The 15937-nt window shown below is 38.6% G+C and overlaps 1 protein-coding gene across 1 annotated transcript in view; it reads left to right on the top strand.

The window, feature by feature from the left end:
* Positions 1 to 5747: 5747 nt before the first annotated feature.
* KLB (klotho beta) overlaps positions 5748 to 15937 on the top strand; it is a 38806-nt gene continuing 28616 nt past the window's right edge. Inside the window, exon 1 of the mRNA XM_059673175.1 lies at positions 5748 to 6741. Within this exon, the coding sequence (XP_059529158.1) occupies positions 6004 to 6741 (738 nt within the window). The 5' untranslated portion in view covers positions 5748 to 6003. The remainder of the gene's footprint in view (positions 6742 to 15937) is intronic.

The following is a 15937-nucleotide window of genomic DNA, read 5'->3' as shown; positions in this document are numbered from 1 at the left end:
TAAGACAGTAGCAAAGGGCAGAGTCCCAAGACAGCAAATAGTCAGAGCATCACTAGATAGAGGGGAACAAAGGTCCCCAGCAGGGCTACCTCCAAGAGGAAAGATTGAAGCTAATAATAAAAGAGATGGTCTTACGGAAAATTGTAGAGAGCTATTGGCAGGTGTGGGAAGCCTTAGCAATAGCTACAAGGACAACTGAGCAAAATTTTTTTTTAAAAAAGGGCAATAATTAAACTATAAGAAAAAAAGAGAGAGAGCATAATCATAGTATACTACAATACTCAGCAATGAATAATATTTATGTAAAAGTAATATAAACCCTAAATATCAATTTAACCAAAAAAGTAGGTGTTGGGATTTTTTTTACCAAAAGGAAATGGTGATCCAAGAAACCTAAAACTCGCCCTGACCGGTTTGGTTCAGTGGATAGGGCGTCGGCCTGTGGACTAAAGGGTCCCAGGTTCGATTCCAGTCAAGGGCATGGGCCTTGGTTGCAGGCACATCCCCAGTGGGGGGTGTGCAGGAGACAGCTGATCGATGTTTCTTTCTCATCGATGTTTCTAACTCTCTATCCCTCTCCCTTCCTCTCTGTAAAAAATCAATAAAATATATTTTTAAAAAAGGAAGAAACCTACAACTTCATCTACCAAAACAAGAAATTGATAGTCTGAAATTAATTAATTGAAAGATACCACTACCTGAAGATTATACAAAATGAAATATGGAGATGTACAAATTCTAGAAGAACAGTTGTAAGAGTTGAAAGTGGGGAAGAAGACTGGGGGGAGTAAATAACTTAAAAATTTTTTAATTTTAAAAAGATCACAACATGTAAAGCAAAACTATAAATGTACTAGAGAAGAAATAAGAGACTATCAATATAATTTTAGAGTGGGCATGGCTTTCCTAGGCCAGAAACATTAAAGGAAATGAATAATAAATTTGGTTGCACAAAAATTCAAATCATTTGCACACGTAAATACATTAAAACAAAATTAAATATTGTTCTAAAATTGATTGTGGTAGTGGTTGCACGGGTCTAAATACACTGAATATACTAAAAACTGATGAATTGCATACTTTTAGTGGATGAATTGTATGGCATGGAAATTATATCTCAATAAAACTGTTTTTTGAAAAGTTAAAAGACAGATTGTTGAGAGAAAATATTTACATTTATATCACAAAAGGGATTTACTGCTTTATATATAATGAGCTCCTTCTAATTCATTAGAAAAAGACCAAAAAAAAAAACAGAATAGTAAAACAAAGTAGATGAAAAGGCAACTCACATGAGAGGAAATAGAAAGAACCAATAAGAATATGAAAAGATCAATAATCAGAGAAGCCCGAATGAATGCAAAAATGAAATGCTATCTTTTCCTTACCATATTGACAAAAAGTAAAAGGACTGGAAATACCCTGTATTGAGGAGAGTAGGGGAAACTGGCTTTCAGTTGCTAATGGCAAGAGCTTAAAAGTACCAACTGCCTTTCTGAAGGGCAGTCAGGAAATATCCATAAACAGAAAATGCACACCCCCTCTAACCCAGCAATTCCAGTTTTAGCAATCTCTTGTATCTCTTACATATGCAGTCATGAATTCAGGGCTGTTAATTTCTGAATTGTTTGTAATAGAAAAAAATAGGGCCAGCCAGCATAGCTCAGTGGTTGAGTGTCAACCTAGGAACCAGGAGGTCACGGTTCAATTCCCAGTCAGGGCACATACCCAGCTCTAAATGTGCATATTAGGCATTTTTTATATAGGATAATTGACATATAACATTGTATTAATTTAAGGTGTACAACACAATGATTTGATATATGTATATACTGCAAAATTATTACTAAAATAAAACTTTTAAATGTAATAATTTACACAAACACACCTAATTCAAAAATATATAGCCACAGAAATGTTAAGATGGTAAATTAAAAATAATATAGCCACAGCAAACTGGAAGAAAATAAAAGTAAATATTAAAATATATAATAATAAAAGCCTAATATGCACATTTATGTGCATAAAACTTTTAAATTTTTAGTGGGTTAATGTATAGTGAGCCACTAGGGACCCTACCTGTGCACAAATTTTGTGCACTAGACCTCTAGCATATCAATAAACCTGGAACATTTTTATTTTATAGTGAGTTAATTGTACCAACTCCAGTTACTCCATAGACAATAATTAAGCATTTTCTATGATAAACAATGATTAAAAAATTTAGATAAGAGATAGTCTTACAGTCAGGTGGAAGAGACAAACCATTCTAGGATTATGTGATAAATGTAGTGATAGAGGTATACATAGTATACTATAGGTACCTTCATTAATTCATCATATACTTTAGTGATGACTAGGCCCCCTATCCTATCTAATAAAAGAGAAACATGGTAATTGGCGTACGACCGCTACCCGGCAGCCAGGCAGCTTGAAACTAACATGAGGCTTGCTTGCTTCAGTGACGGAGGACTCCAACGTTCCCCGCCTGCCTTGCCGGCCTCTGAGCCTGCAGTTTCAAACATTGTAACAAATATAGAAGCTAAAAAAAAAACCCAGAAACCAGCTTTCAGCCGGCTGGGATCTCAGAGCTGGAGTTGATACAGAGTTTCGATAATAGAACCGAAACAAACCAGATACCTTCTTTCAGCAGCGGAGGCCTAACAGCTGGAGCCTCAGAGCTAAAGCTGGCTCAGAATAAAAAAAAAAAAAGAAAGAAAGAAAAAAGGAGCAGTTGGGAGCTTCAGTCACCCGCCAGCCTGAAAACAGCCCTCAGCCCCTCACCCAGACTGGCCAGGCACCCCGGTGGGGACCCCCACCCTGATCCAGGACACCCTTCAGGGCAAACCAGCCAGCCCCCACCCATGCACCAGGCCTCTATTCTATATAGTTAAAGGGTAATATGCCTCCCAGCACTGGGATCAGCAGAGCTGAGAGGCCTCCCGGCACCAGGATCAGTGTGACAGGGGGCAGCGCCCAAACCCCCTCACCCCACGGGCCCTGCTCTGTGTGTGACAGGGTAGAGCCATAACCTCCCCATCGGCCCTGCCCTGAGTGTGAGAGTGGCGGCGCCCCAACCCCCTGATCGGCCCTGCTCTGTGGGTGATAGAGGGCGGTGCGCCAACTCCCCTATCAGCCCTGCTCTGTGCGTGACAGGGGGGAGCTCCCCAACCCCCTGATGGGCCCTGCTCTGTGCGTGACAGGGGGTGGCACCACAACCTCCCCATCAACCCTGCCTTGAGTGTGACAGGGGGCGGTGCCCCAACCCTCCAATCGGCCCTACCCTGAGCATGACTGAGGGTGGCATCGCAACCTCCCAATCCGCCCTGCTCTGTGCATGACAGGGGGCAGCGCCCCAACTCCCCAATCGGCCCTGCTCTGAGCCCGACCAGGGGCTGCACCTAGGGATTGGGCCTGCCCTCTGCCACCCGGGAGCAGGCCTAAGCCAGCAGGTCGTTATCTCCCAAGGGGTCCCAGACTGCGAGAGGGCACAGGCCGGGCTGAGGAACCCCCCCTCCCCCCCGAGTGCACAAATTTTTAGTATTAAATATTCAACTAACTGGTCATGATTGCTATTTTTTAAAGAAAGATAGAGAGAACAGTGGAACAGAGGATACAGATAAATTTACTGTGTAATTTATTGATTTATTGTGTGATGACTGTCCCAGTAGAGAAAGCATGAGCTGCCATGGGAACACAGAGGAGATCCATCTAAATCAAATCAAACTGGCTCTTTTCCTTCCTGGCTGCCTGTGGACCAACCACCACCATGAACAACACAGTAACTGTCTGGCCCAGGAAGTTTATGACCAACCTACTACTTCAACAGAAACAAACAGTCATTGACGTCCTTCACCCCGAGAAAGCAAACAGTCCCTAAGACAGAAATTTGGGGAAAAACTAGCCAAAATGTACAAGACCACACCAGATATCATCTCTATATTTGGATTCAGAGCCCATTGTGGTGGTGGCTTTAGCATGATTTACAATTCCTTGGATTACACACACACACACACACACACACACACACACACACACAATGAACCCACACATAGACTTGCAAGACATGGCCTGTATGAGAAGAAACAGACCTCAAGAAAGCAGTGAAAGGGTCACAAGAGCAGGATGAAGAAAGTCAGGGGGCTGCTAAGGCCAAGTTTGATGCTGCAAAATGTTGGAGATTGGACAACAGAGGAGTAAAGATTCTGCAGTGACCTTATCTGCAGTGATTGTGCAGATTTTTCACGAGAGGATTAATAAACTGTAAACACATTTTAAAAATTTAAATAAATAAACTCAAACCAGGAGTCAGAAAGGCTTTCCAGAGGAAGTTGTGAAGTTTTGAAAAACAGGTAGACATGAGCATCATCAGCATTGGTTTTCATCACTAATGTTTACTTTTGGTAATTTTGTACTTTTTATAATGTTTGGTAATTTTGATAATTTTGGAACATTGTACTAATGTAAGGTGTACAGCCTAATGATTTGCTGTAAGTATAAGCTGCAAACTTATCACAAAAATAAAACTTTTCAATGTAATCACTTACACCCTCACATGCAGTAGAACACATCCTATGCGGAGAGCACATGTACCAAGGCACAGGGGTGTGAGTAATTAAAATGTGTACAACTTATTAAAAGGTGTTTGCTATGGCCCTGGCTGGTGTGGCTCAGTTGGTTGGAGCGTGTCATCCTATACACCAAAAGGTGGCCGGTTAGATTCCTGGTGAGGGCATACCTAGGTTGAGGGTTCAGTCCCAGTTTTCACATAAAAATTACAATAGTAACATTTATTGAGCACTTACTCTGTGTTCATCTCTGTTGTAAGTGCTTTACATATATTTAGTCCTCACATTAATCCATGCAGTAGATACTATTAAATGTATTTTCTTATATAAGAGAAACTGAGGTGCAGAAAATTAAATAACTTTTTCTAGTCACACAGCTATACTTAAACTTAGGCGGTCTAACTCCAGATGCCAAACTATTAACCACTCTGCCTCTCATTGGTGTGTGATATTTCAAGTATTTAAAACATTAAACATTTTCAAGGTTATTTGGAGGGTATAGGTTCTGTACAATATTTCTTTCTATTTATTCTTATCCCAGAATCATGCTGTTTAATTTGTGCTTTTTTTAGTGTTTTCATATCTGAAAGTAGTCTATGCTTTCACTATTTTCTTTTTCAGATTTTTTTTTTGTAATTAGTGCCTATTTATTCTTCAAAGGAACTTTCACAATAATTTTGTGTAACTAAAATCTGGTATTAGAGGATTTGGGTTAAAAGTGTATTAAGTTTATAAATTAAATTGGAAAGTATTCAGTGTTTCCACCAAAAAAGTGCTATATAGTTTTTCATCTTCTTTCAAATTTAGCAATACAGTTTTATAATTTTCTTAAATTGGGTAACATTTAAGAATATTCTTAGATGTATTATAATTTTTGTGAAAGTGTAATATCTTATGTTTTCTAACTCTTTATTATTGGCATGTAAAAATGCTATTATTTGCATATAAGATTGTTTTTCCTGAAATGTGAAATAATAAATGACCACTCAAAAATTATAAAAATAAAAAAGGCATGTACTGTAGGCAATCATGGTCAAAACATTCAGGAAAGATTTGAGTCAGTAGGCTACAGAGAAAAGGCTAAAGAGAAAATATGGCATTTTTATTCATTGTTTACATATGTTTTAGTTACACATTCGGACTATTGCCACTGATGCATTTTCATCTAACTTTTCCCATAATAAGAGGATGAAATGTGTCGGTGGCTGTAATAGGGCCACCTCCCTCAGACTACGTTGCTCTCCATGGCCCATCCCAAGCCTCACACTTCAAGCTAATCATTGACAGAGCTTTACAATCACAAGCTTTTACTGAAGCGTTGATAAGACAGTCGCGCAGTTAGTGGCGAGTGAAGCCAGGCTGTGCGGCAGAATCTCCAGGGAATGAATGGATTTGCTTCAGGACTGATGAAAGCAACGTACGCTATAGGGAAACAATGTCCACCGGGGGACTGCAGAGATCTGTCATCCTGTCAACATTTCTTCTCCTCCGAGCTGTTACTGGATTCTCCGGAGACGGAAGAGCTGTATGGTCTAAAAATCCTAATTACAGCCCGGTAAATGAAAGTCAGCTGTTTCTCTATGACACTTTTCCTAAAAACTTTTTCTGGGGCGTTGGGACTGGAGCATTTCAAGTGGAAGGGAGTTGGAAGGCAGATGGAAGAGGTCCCTCTATCTGGGACCATTTCACCCAGACGCACCTTAAAAATGTCAGCAGTGTGAATAGTTCCAGTGACAGTTACATTTTTCTGGAAAAGGACATATCGGCTCTGGATTTTATAGGCGTTTCTTTTTATCAGTTTTCAATTTCCTGGCCAAGGCTCTTCCCCGATGGAATAGCAGCAGTTGCCAATGCAAAAGGTCTCCAGTACTATAACAGTCTTCTGGACGCTCTAGTACTTAGAAACATTGAACCTATAGTAACTTTATACCACTGGGACTTGCCTTTGGCACTGCAAGAAAAATACGGGGGGTGGAAAAATGAAGTTCTAATAGATATCTTCGATGACTATGCCACATACTGTTTCCAGACGTTTGGGGACCGTGTCAAATACTGGATTACAATTCACAACCCATATCTAGTTGCTTGGCATGGGTATGGGACAGGTATGCATGCCCCTGGAGAGAAAGGAAATTTAGCAGCTGTCTATGCTGTGGGACACAACCTGATCAAGGTACTGTACCGCTGGCTTCATATTATAGCTTCCGAAAATGAGCAGGAGTTCAAAAGAAACCCTAAGAAATGTATCGTCTGTTTAAATAAGTCTCTTTATTGCAATCAACTCAACTAATTTTATTCTAACCCTCAAGGTCTACCCTCAAATTTCATGTTTAAAGTAGTGTATATTTTATTTATCTAAGCTATTATTACTGTATTAATCCAATTATTTTCCTTAAAAGTGCACTTTTAAAAATTAACTATTTTTAAATCTACAATTATACATTAGAGCATGAGAATATGAGTTTCCTTTCATTCTGTGGAAAACCAGTACCTTATAAATGTAATTGTTGGAAAGCCTTTTCTGACAATATGCAACCATTTCAGAATTATTCTAAGGCATGACCATTTCAAATATGTACTTGTTGTTACTATCGCTATTCTTACTGGTACTTAGCTATAGTAAGCTAAATAAGTGTTAGCTAACTGATACATATTAAATGCAGGAATTGAAATAAATGTAATTCACAGTTGGTTTCATTTGTTACATAGCAGGAAAGATTAATTGTTCTAGGAGTTAAAATTAAGTGAGTAATATCAAAACTGGAAGAATGTGCTCTACTAAGTGTTTGAAAGCTGTATAGTTCAAAAGCTAGACTTTATGCTGGGAAATGTTAAATAATAGTGAAACTCTAAGCAAAATAAATTAATATTCATTGATGTTTAAAGACTACTTTAAGCATTTTACTTGCATTATTTCACTTAATCATCATGATAACCTTATGAACTATGTCTTATTATTATCCCCATTTTAAAGATGAGAAAACTGAAGCTTAGTGAGATTAAATAGCTTGCCCAAGGTTACAGAGTAAAATGCACCTGTTGAAAACATGGGCTTTGTAAATGACAATATAATTAAACACTAAATGTCTTTATTAAGGATATTTTTAAAGGAACAATCTTTTGAAAAATTTCAAGAGATTTTGCCTCACATTGAGGCTAATATTTAAAATCAGGTTTATCTTTTTAAGTCAACTAGTTTGCTTGGGAAAAATAAATTACTCTGAATAACTGTTACATTTTGAAAATGAAAAAAACTATTAGTGGGGTTTCATCATATGATAGGAGAAGTAATCTGATTTCTAATAATCAAATGTTAAATATATAGAAATAGAAAAAATGTATAGGAACATAAAATCACTCTGTGTCTTAATTTGCACATACAAAAATTCATGAACTTTCTGGATTATTGTACTATGATTCAGTCACATCTGCCCTTGCAGTAAACAGATTGCATTATAATTTCAAGGTCATTTACATATCTTTGAATAGAGTTGTATGTATAACATATTAATGCATGGGTATTCTGTGATTTGGGAAAAAGACATTAAAGGGGAGAAAACTTGGAGCTGTCAACTATGAAGAATATACATATTTAAGCTAGAAAAAAATATTTATTTTATCTAGTTCTTTTAATTATTAAAACAATACATGCTGGTGTAAATTGAGAAATATCAGATTGTACCAAAGGATATAAAGTGAAAAAGTTAAATTCCTCTCTCCTTCTCCATCTGACAACTCCAACCTTGAAAAAACTGCTGTTAATAGTTTCTAATATAGTCTGTTAAAATTTTTCTATACAATTGCATGTACATATATGGTTATTTAATGTCTTATTTTAAAAATTTTAAATTGTTGAAAAGTTTTCAGTTACCTGGGAAAATGTTAACAATTAGAAATTGCATTAAAAATATGTTTAAGTGGCTAATTTAAAGCCTTAAAATTGGCTATCTGATTAAAAATACACAGGAAAAAAGATGTAACTAACAAATGGATATTGCTTCCAAACTTAGTATGTAAAATGCTATATTTTCAGATAATTTTCATTTTCCTCTAATTTGAGATAAACTCTGTCTTTTCCACAAAATTAGCACTCTGGTAGAGATTTTATTGTTTTAAACTGAGGTATTACATTTTTAAATTATTGTGTTTTCCAAGTAATTTCTTCCACCTCTTTAAAATTTCTAAGGGGTCTCTTGGGTGGTGGGCACACAATGCAGATCATGTATTTCATAGCGAGTTACACTTGAAATCTATATAGTCCTATCTATCAATGTCACCCCAATAATTTTAATTTTCAAAAAAAAGTGAAATATACTGCATAACCCAGTGACTTATAGCACTAGAGAGAAAGCTGGCAGTGGTTTGGTAGCCTGAGGTGAACTTGTTTTTCCCACTTGTCCCCTCTCTGCCTTTCTTTTAACATAGCAAAGATTAATTGGATATTTTATGTTGCAATGGAGCGTTTCTTCCTTATTATGCCACCTTGTGACCCAAAAGAAGCATTCTTTAGGATTAGTTTTTAGTCCAAGAACATTTATTGAGTGTTTTTTTAAGCCTAATATAAACCTAAATTCATGGATGGTGATTATCACTCCATATCCCAATCCTCAGCTATTGAGATTACATAGTGGCTACCGGGTGTTTTAAGTTCCAGGATGATCTTGAAAACTCCATCTCAGTCTGAAATGTCCTGGTTTGGAGGAAACCTGAATTGTCTGGCCAGTCCTGAGACGGAGCTGGACAGATCTGGTCATTACCTGGCTTAAAGCAAGTCTAAGCCTCAGATAAAAGTTTGTGGTAATCACACCAGCGAATGGATGCTTCACTCTGAATCCGTAACAATGTTCAGAACGGAAAGAGCACACCTTGATTGGCTTGTCCATCTTTAAGCACAGCAAACATAGCTTTAAAGATTATCTATACTTTTTGCAACAATATTGCAAGGTGTCTGTCATTACCCCCATTTTACAGAGCAGATACTTCTTAAAAATGCATCATGTCGCTCCCCTGCATAAAATCCATCAGTGATGTCCCAAAACTTCTGGGATAAAGTCCCAACTTTTCATCAGGATCTTCAAGACACAAACCCGGCCTCCATTCCAGGCTCCTTCCTGGCCATTCTCCCACCCCCATCACTAATGCCAAACCCCACACTCGGCTGTAATGCATTACTAAAGTGTCTGGATTTTACCTTACTATTGCCCTCTGCTCAGCCTTCATTAATGCTCTGTGCAACTAAAATGCTTTCCTTACTCCCAGCTTTGCTGATAATGTCCTTCAAGACTCAATTTAGGCAGTTACCACCTCTACGTTATTCTTGATCCTTTAGAGTCAGTGCCCCTCCTGAAGGCTCACATAGTAAGATGTGCATTGAATTCATACCATATGGTGCTTTTTTGTTTCCCCAACTAGACTGAGAGTTCTTTGAAAGAAGATGCTACTTTTTTGTCTTCATATTTCCAGCACCTTACACAGAATATTAGATACATGCTAGGTACATTGAATGAGTGGTTTAGGAATTTCTCTTAAACTTGTAATCAAAGACCCAATCCCAAGTATAAAATAAATATTTAATTGCATTATTGCTAATTCCTGAAATCACCTGTATTAATCCAGTGGTGTATTAGTGTGGACTCTTTTGGTCGCAAGTGACAGAAGCTTAATTCAAGTTGGCTTAAGCAAAAATGAGCAACTTCCTGGCTCAGTAACCAAATCACAGGAATGAATGGAGCCGGTAACCAGGACACTCTCAGAAGCCCTTTATCTCGGTCTTTTGTGTCCATTTCTTCTTGAGGGTTGGCATCTTTCTTCTTTGTAGAGGAAAGATTTCTTTCTCCCAAGTTCAGTTTTTAAAATTTCAACCTGTTTGGCCTATATACTCTCATTCCTCAGATCAGCAAAGTCCCAAGGTTTCACATTAGTAAAGGCAGTAATTGTGCCCGTTTTTATTTTTAGATCAATATACATGCATAATATAATTTAAATCTGTAGATTTCTTTCCCACTAAAAATGGAATATTTGAGAGCCTCTGAGAAAATACGCATAGAGGTTGGGGCAGGTAAGTTTGCTCATGAGATGGTAGCTGATTCATTTGATTACTCCACTCAATACTGCCAGCTTCCATGATAGTCTTGACCATTTCACAGCTCTAAATTATTATCTTTCATAGCCATATTCTGTCTATATAGTGCCAGGATTTCTCAATTTCGGCAATATTCACATTTTGAGCCAGAGAATGCTTTGTTGTGGTGGGTTATCTTGTGCACTGTAGGATATTTAGCAGCCTCTACCCACTAGATTTCAGTAGTACCCCGTTGTCCAGAGTTGTGACAACTGAAATGTCTCCAGACATTGCCAAATATACCCTGGGGGGAAGAGCGAAATTCCTCTTCCTTCAGTCCCTGAAAAACAACTGACGAAGTGGTTAAAGGCATGAAGCATAAAGAGCAAGGACATTGAAATATAACCAGCACGAGGGACATGAAAAAGATAAATTACAAAATCACCTCAAGGAGATTTTCACCAGATCTATAAGTTGCACACACAAACTCAAAATTAATTTATAGTATTATCAGGATGTTTCAGGAGAAGAAACAAAGCTTTCAGAAATATTAAATGAGAAAATAATGTTGATGATTATATCTAGCTTGACTTTTCACATATTGGAAATTAAGAGTGGCTTTTAATTATTTGTGAAATACTTGAAAGAGCTGGCCCAAATCATTGCTCTTACATATGTAGCTATTTATGAGCAAAACTAAACCTACTTTTTTAAAGCTTGTACTTTTTTCAAAAGCAAAGTTTAAGAATTTAAGCAAAATGTTATAGAAACAATTTTTATCCATTTTTGATGCTATAACATTGTGTTTCACAAGGTGTAGTTTTTTGGACATCACTCCATGTTGGCTTTTTTGCTGGCTTTTTTGTTTCTTTGCGTATCCAAGAACCACATGTAGTCTTATTTATTAAAACATTTTCCTATATTGCCCTAACCGGTTTGGCTCAGTGGATAGAGCGTTGGCCTGTGGACTGAAGGGTCCCAGGTTCAATTCTGGTCAAGGGCATGTACCTTGGTTGCGGGCACATCCCCGGTGGAGGGTGTGCAGGAGGCAGCTGATCGATGTTTCTCTCTCATCGATGTTTCTAACTCTCTATCCCTCTCCCTTCCTCTCTCTAAAAAATCAATAAAATATATATTAAAAAGAAATTTTCCTATAAAATGTTTGTTTTGAAAGGAAACTTTATATCCTACTATAAATGAGACACTAGTATTTTCTAATACCCTTAAAATAAATAATATAACATTTAAAATAAAAATTTTCATTTTTGTTACACCTAATGTCATCTCCCATACAAAAGAGGTAGGTGTACCAGACTTGGAAAACACCACAGAATGGGCAAATTTTACTCTGCATTTTAGTATACATGCTGTCCTAAAACCAAACACAGGATCATTTAAAAAATGTGTCAGATAATAATTTTTCTTATGTCATTAAAATAATTTACATAATGTAATAGTGTTCATAAGATGGGAAAATGCTAACATTCATGTTTGTATATTATGAGTATTTTAAATATTCATTTATTTTCTGAATATTTAAAGTAAACTTTATAATCTTTAGCAATAAAATAGATTATATAAGTAAATATATGCCAACACGTTTGCGTATACTACACACAAATGATGAAATAATGTTTAATTCCTCAGGGGTTTAAGAGATTGTTTAATACTGGGAAAGAGGCTTTTAGGACAAGAAATGTTGGGAAACACTAATCTAGGTCAAGGCCTTACCAACTTGTTCCTCAGCCTGGGATATTTACTTCTCCTTATTTTTTCACTTCTTTGGGAAACTATCTTAGCATTTCTTGCCATCATCCCTTCAGTGAAGCTCACACCAGGCTGGGGTATGTGTTAGATATTCAAGAAATAATTCAATTGATTATTTTATAATTAAATAAGACCTACCTTATCCCAGAAAGGATTTAAAATTGCAATTGAAGAGAAATTGATTTCAGACACACACACACACACACACACACACACACACACACACACACACACACACATACTTCAACACATACTCTGGCACAAACATACAGTCTTTTCAGAACATGCAAATCAATTAGGTATGCCAGTTTCTATGAAAAATTTTACATTAACAGCCCTCCTTGAACCAAGGTGCAGAATGCTGACAACTCTCAAAGCTGAGCGATGTGTTCATGGGGGTTCACTATGTTATTCTTTTGATTTTTGTATACTGTGACAATTTCCACAATTAAAAGTAAAAAATAAAGTAGACAGTAAAGAAAATGTTATATTTTAAAATAAAACAATCACCTCTATATAATACACTTCTTGAAGGCTCTGTCAAAATTCTTAACCAAAATTTAGTGTGAAAACTGCAAAAACAGCTGTGAAAAAGCCACCATTCACATGATTAACAGCTAAGCTTTCTCTGCCAGGAGGCTGCTGCAACTGCTTTCTTGAACAAGAAGACTGCATATTTCACAGGCACATTTAAATGGATTAAATGTCATTTTTAAACCTCTTCTGCCCAACCCCCCACCAATGTCTTGAAGACTAAGTATAATATTTTGACATGGAAATACTAGTAGAATCCTTTTTTAGTTTGTTTTAGTTAGATAGAACCAAAATCTTCAAAGATCATCTGAAATGACTTTTTCCCATAAGATAAAGGAATTTTTAAAAATTCCTGTGTTAGAGTTGGGCTGCTAAATCTTGTAGCTAAAAAGCTAGTCCAGCCCAGCCAGCATGGTTCAGTGGTTGAGCGTCGACCTATGGACCAGGATGTCATAATTCTATTTCCGGTCAGGGCACATGCCTGGGTTGCAGGCTCAATCCCATGCAGGAGGCAATCGGTCAATGATTCTCTCTCATCATTGATATTTCTCTTTTCTCTCTCTCTCTCTCCCTCTCTCTCTCTCCCTCTCTCTCTCTCTCTCTCTCTCCCCCTCCTTTCCTCTCTGAAATATATACATATATATATACATAATTCTTTATTGTTGAAAGTATTATATATGTGCCCTTTTCCCCCTCATCGACTCCCTCCAGCCTGCCCCACCACCTCCTTTTTTTAAAAGCTAGCTCAAGCTTTTTGTCAATGAAGGACTGAAAAAAAGGTTAAAAAAAAAAACCCCAGCCGAAACCGGTTTGGCTCAGTGGATAGAGCGTCGGCTTGCGGACTGAAAGGTCCCAGGTTCGATTCCGGTCAAGGGCATGTACCTGGGTTGTGGGCACATCTCCAGTAGGAGATGTGCAGGAGGCAGCTAATCGATGTTTCTCTCTCATCGATGTTTCTGACTCTCTATCTCTCTCCCTTCCTCTCTGTAAAATATCAATAAAATATATTTTAAAAAAAAAAAAAAAAACCAAAACTTGTTATTTGCTACTTTCCACACTTTGCCCTCCCACCCCGCCCCCCAAAAAAGAATGCAGAAATGGGGAGAAAAAAGGACAGAGATTGGTCTTAATTCTTAAGTGGAGGGTTGAAACATTACTACAGGTAATGTTTTGACATTCTATACTACTATTCTTAATAAATATTTTTATAGTAAGACTATTTTATTGCATACCTACTGTAGTTTCAGAAACTACCCTACGTACTTTTCATATATTGTTTAATTCTCACATCAACCTTACCAGGTAAGTATTCTTATAGCCATTTTGTGGTTGACTAGAGGCCCGATGCACAAATCTGTGCACGGTTGGGGTCCGGCCAGCCCGCCACGATCGGGGCTAATTGGGCTGAGCTGGCCAGGGGGAGGGGACATGGGAGGTTGGTCAGCCTGTCCCTGATGGGGGAGCGGGGGAAGGATGATGAGGGGCAGGGCCAGTCAGAGGGAGGGGCCACAGGTGGTTGGCGGGCTGGCCCCACCCCCTGGTCGAACTCCCAGTTGAGGGGTAATTTGCATATTAGGCTTTTATTATCCTATACTAGAAGCCTGGTGCACAAAAATTTGTGCACTGGCGGGGGGGCGGGGAGGGTCTCTCAGCCCAACCTGTGCCCTCTCACAGTCTGGGACCCCTTGGGAGATAACCACCTGCTGGCTTAGGCCCGCTCTCCTGGTGGCAGATGGCATGCCCGATCCCGCAGTGCCTGCCCCGTCTCCCCCAGTCTCACACGGCAGGCCCGGGGATCTCGCTACTGCCCGCACCCGCCCCCTCCCGCCCTGGGCCGCACATGGCAGGCCCGGATCCCACGCTGGGGTGGGCGGTGGCTGGGGATCTCGCTGCTGCCTGCCCCCCCCAACCCTCCCCGCACATGGCAGGCCCGGATCCCGCGCTGGGGCGGGTAGCAGCTGGGGATTGCACTGCCGCCCCCGCAGGGCGGCACAGCAGGATCTGCCTGCAGTATGCAAATTTAATGGCCATCTTTGTTGGGTTAATTTGCATACTCTTCTGATTGGCTGATGAGCGTAGCAAAGGTATGGTCAATTAGCATCTTTGTCTTTTATTAGTGTAGATAATAAAAGCATAGTATGCAAATTGTCCCCTTTACTGCGAGTTCCGGGAGTTCCACCATGGGGAGCGGGCTGGCCAGGGGAAGGGAGGGAGGCCCCGGTCAACAGCTGCTAGAGACCCTACCAATGCACAAACTTTCGTGCACTGGGCCTCTAGTATAGGATGAAACTGAAGCCCAGAGAAATTTGCCTGAGGCTACACAGCTGATAAGTGGGGTTTTTTTACTCCATAGTAAGTATCAGAGTCAAAATTCAAATCTTAGCCATCTGAATCCAAGTTAGCCAGGTTTAATGGCATGAATCAGCTACCTAGCTAGGTTCAATGAAAGATAACAATTTTCAGCTTTAAACCCATAGCAGTCACTAGTGTTGATACTGACTCAACAGATATTTGACTTGACTTTGCCTATTGAAAGACCAGAACAATCTATGTACATGTTTTATTTGTCTGCAAAATATTTGAACAATTTATCCCTGATTCATTGTCCCCATGATTTTAATTTTTATTTGCTCAAAACTTTAGTGCTCACTGGGCTGGCACGGCTCAGTTGTTGAGCCCGGGTTGTGAGCTCAATCCCCAGTGTGGGGTGTGCAGGAGGCAGCCAGTTGATGATTCTCTCTAATCACTGATGTTTCTATCTCTCTCTCCCTCTCTCTTCCTCTCTGAAATCAATAAATATATATATATATATCTATATATATATAGATATATAGATATATAGATATATATATTTAAAAACTTTAATGCTCCATTAAAGTGATGTTAAATCACATATGTGTGCCCTTGGCAATACCATCTAAAGTTTAATTAAATGTTAACACAATTATTCATTTAATTAGCTAATGATCGTAGTATTTATATGGTCATCCCCACTCATCTCCATTAG

This window comes from Myotis daubentonii, chromosome 1 (assembly GCF_963259705.1).
Source record: "Myotis daubentonii chromosome 1, mMyoDau2.1, whole genome shotgun sequence".
Classification (NCBI taxonomy): Eukaryota; Metazoa; Chordata; class Mammalia; order Chiroptera; family Vespertilionidae; genus Myotis; species Myotis daubentonii.
Note: the sequence above shows the minus strand (reverse complement) of the source record. Positions and strands in the feature narration are given on the sequence as shown.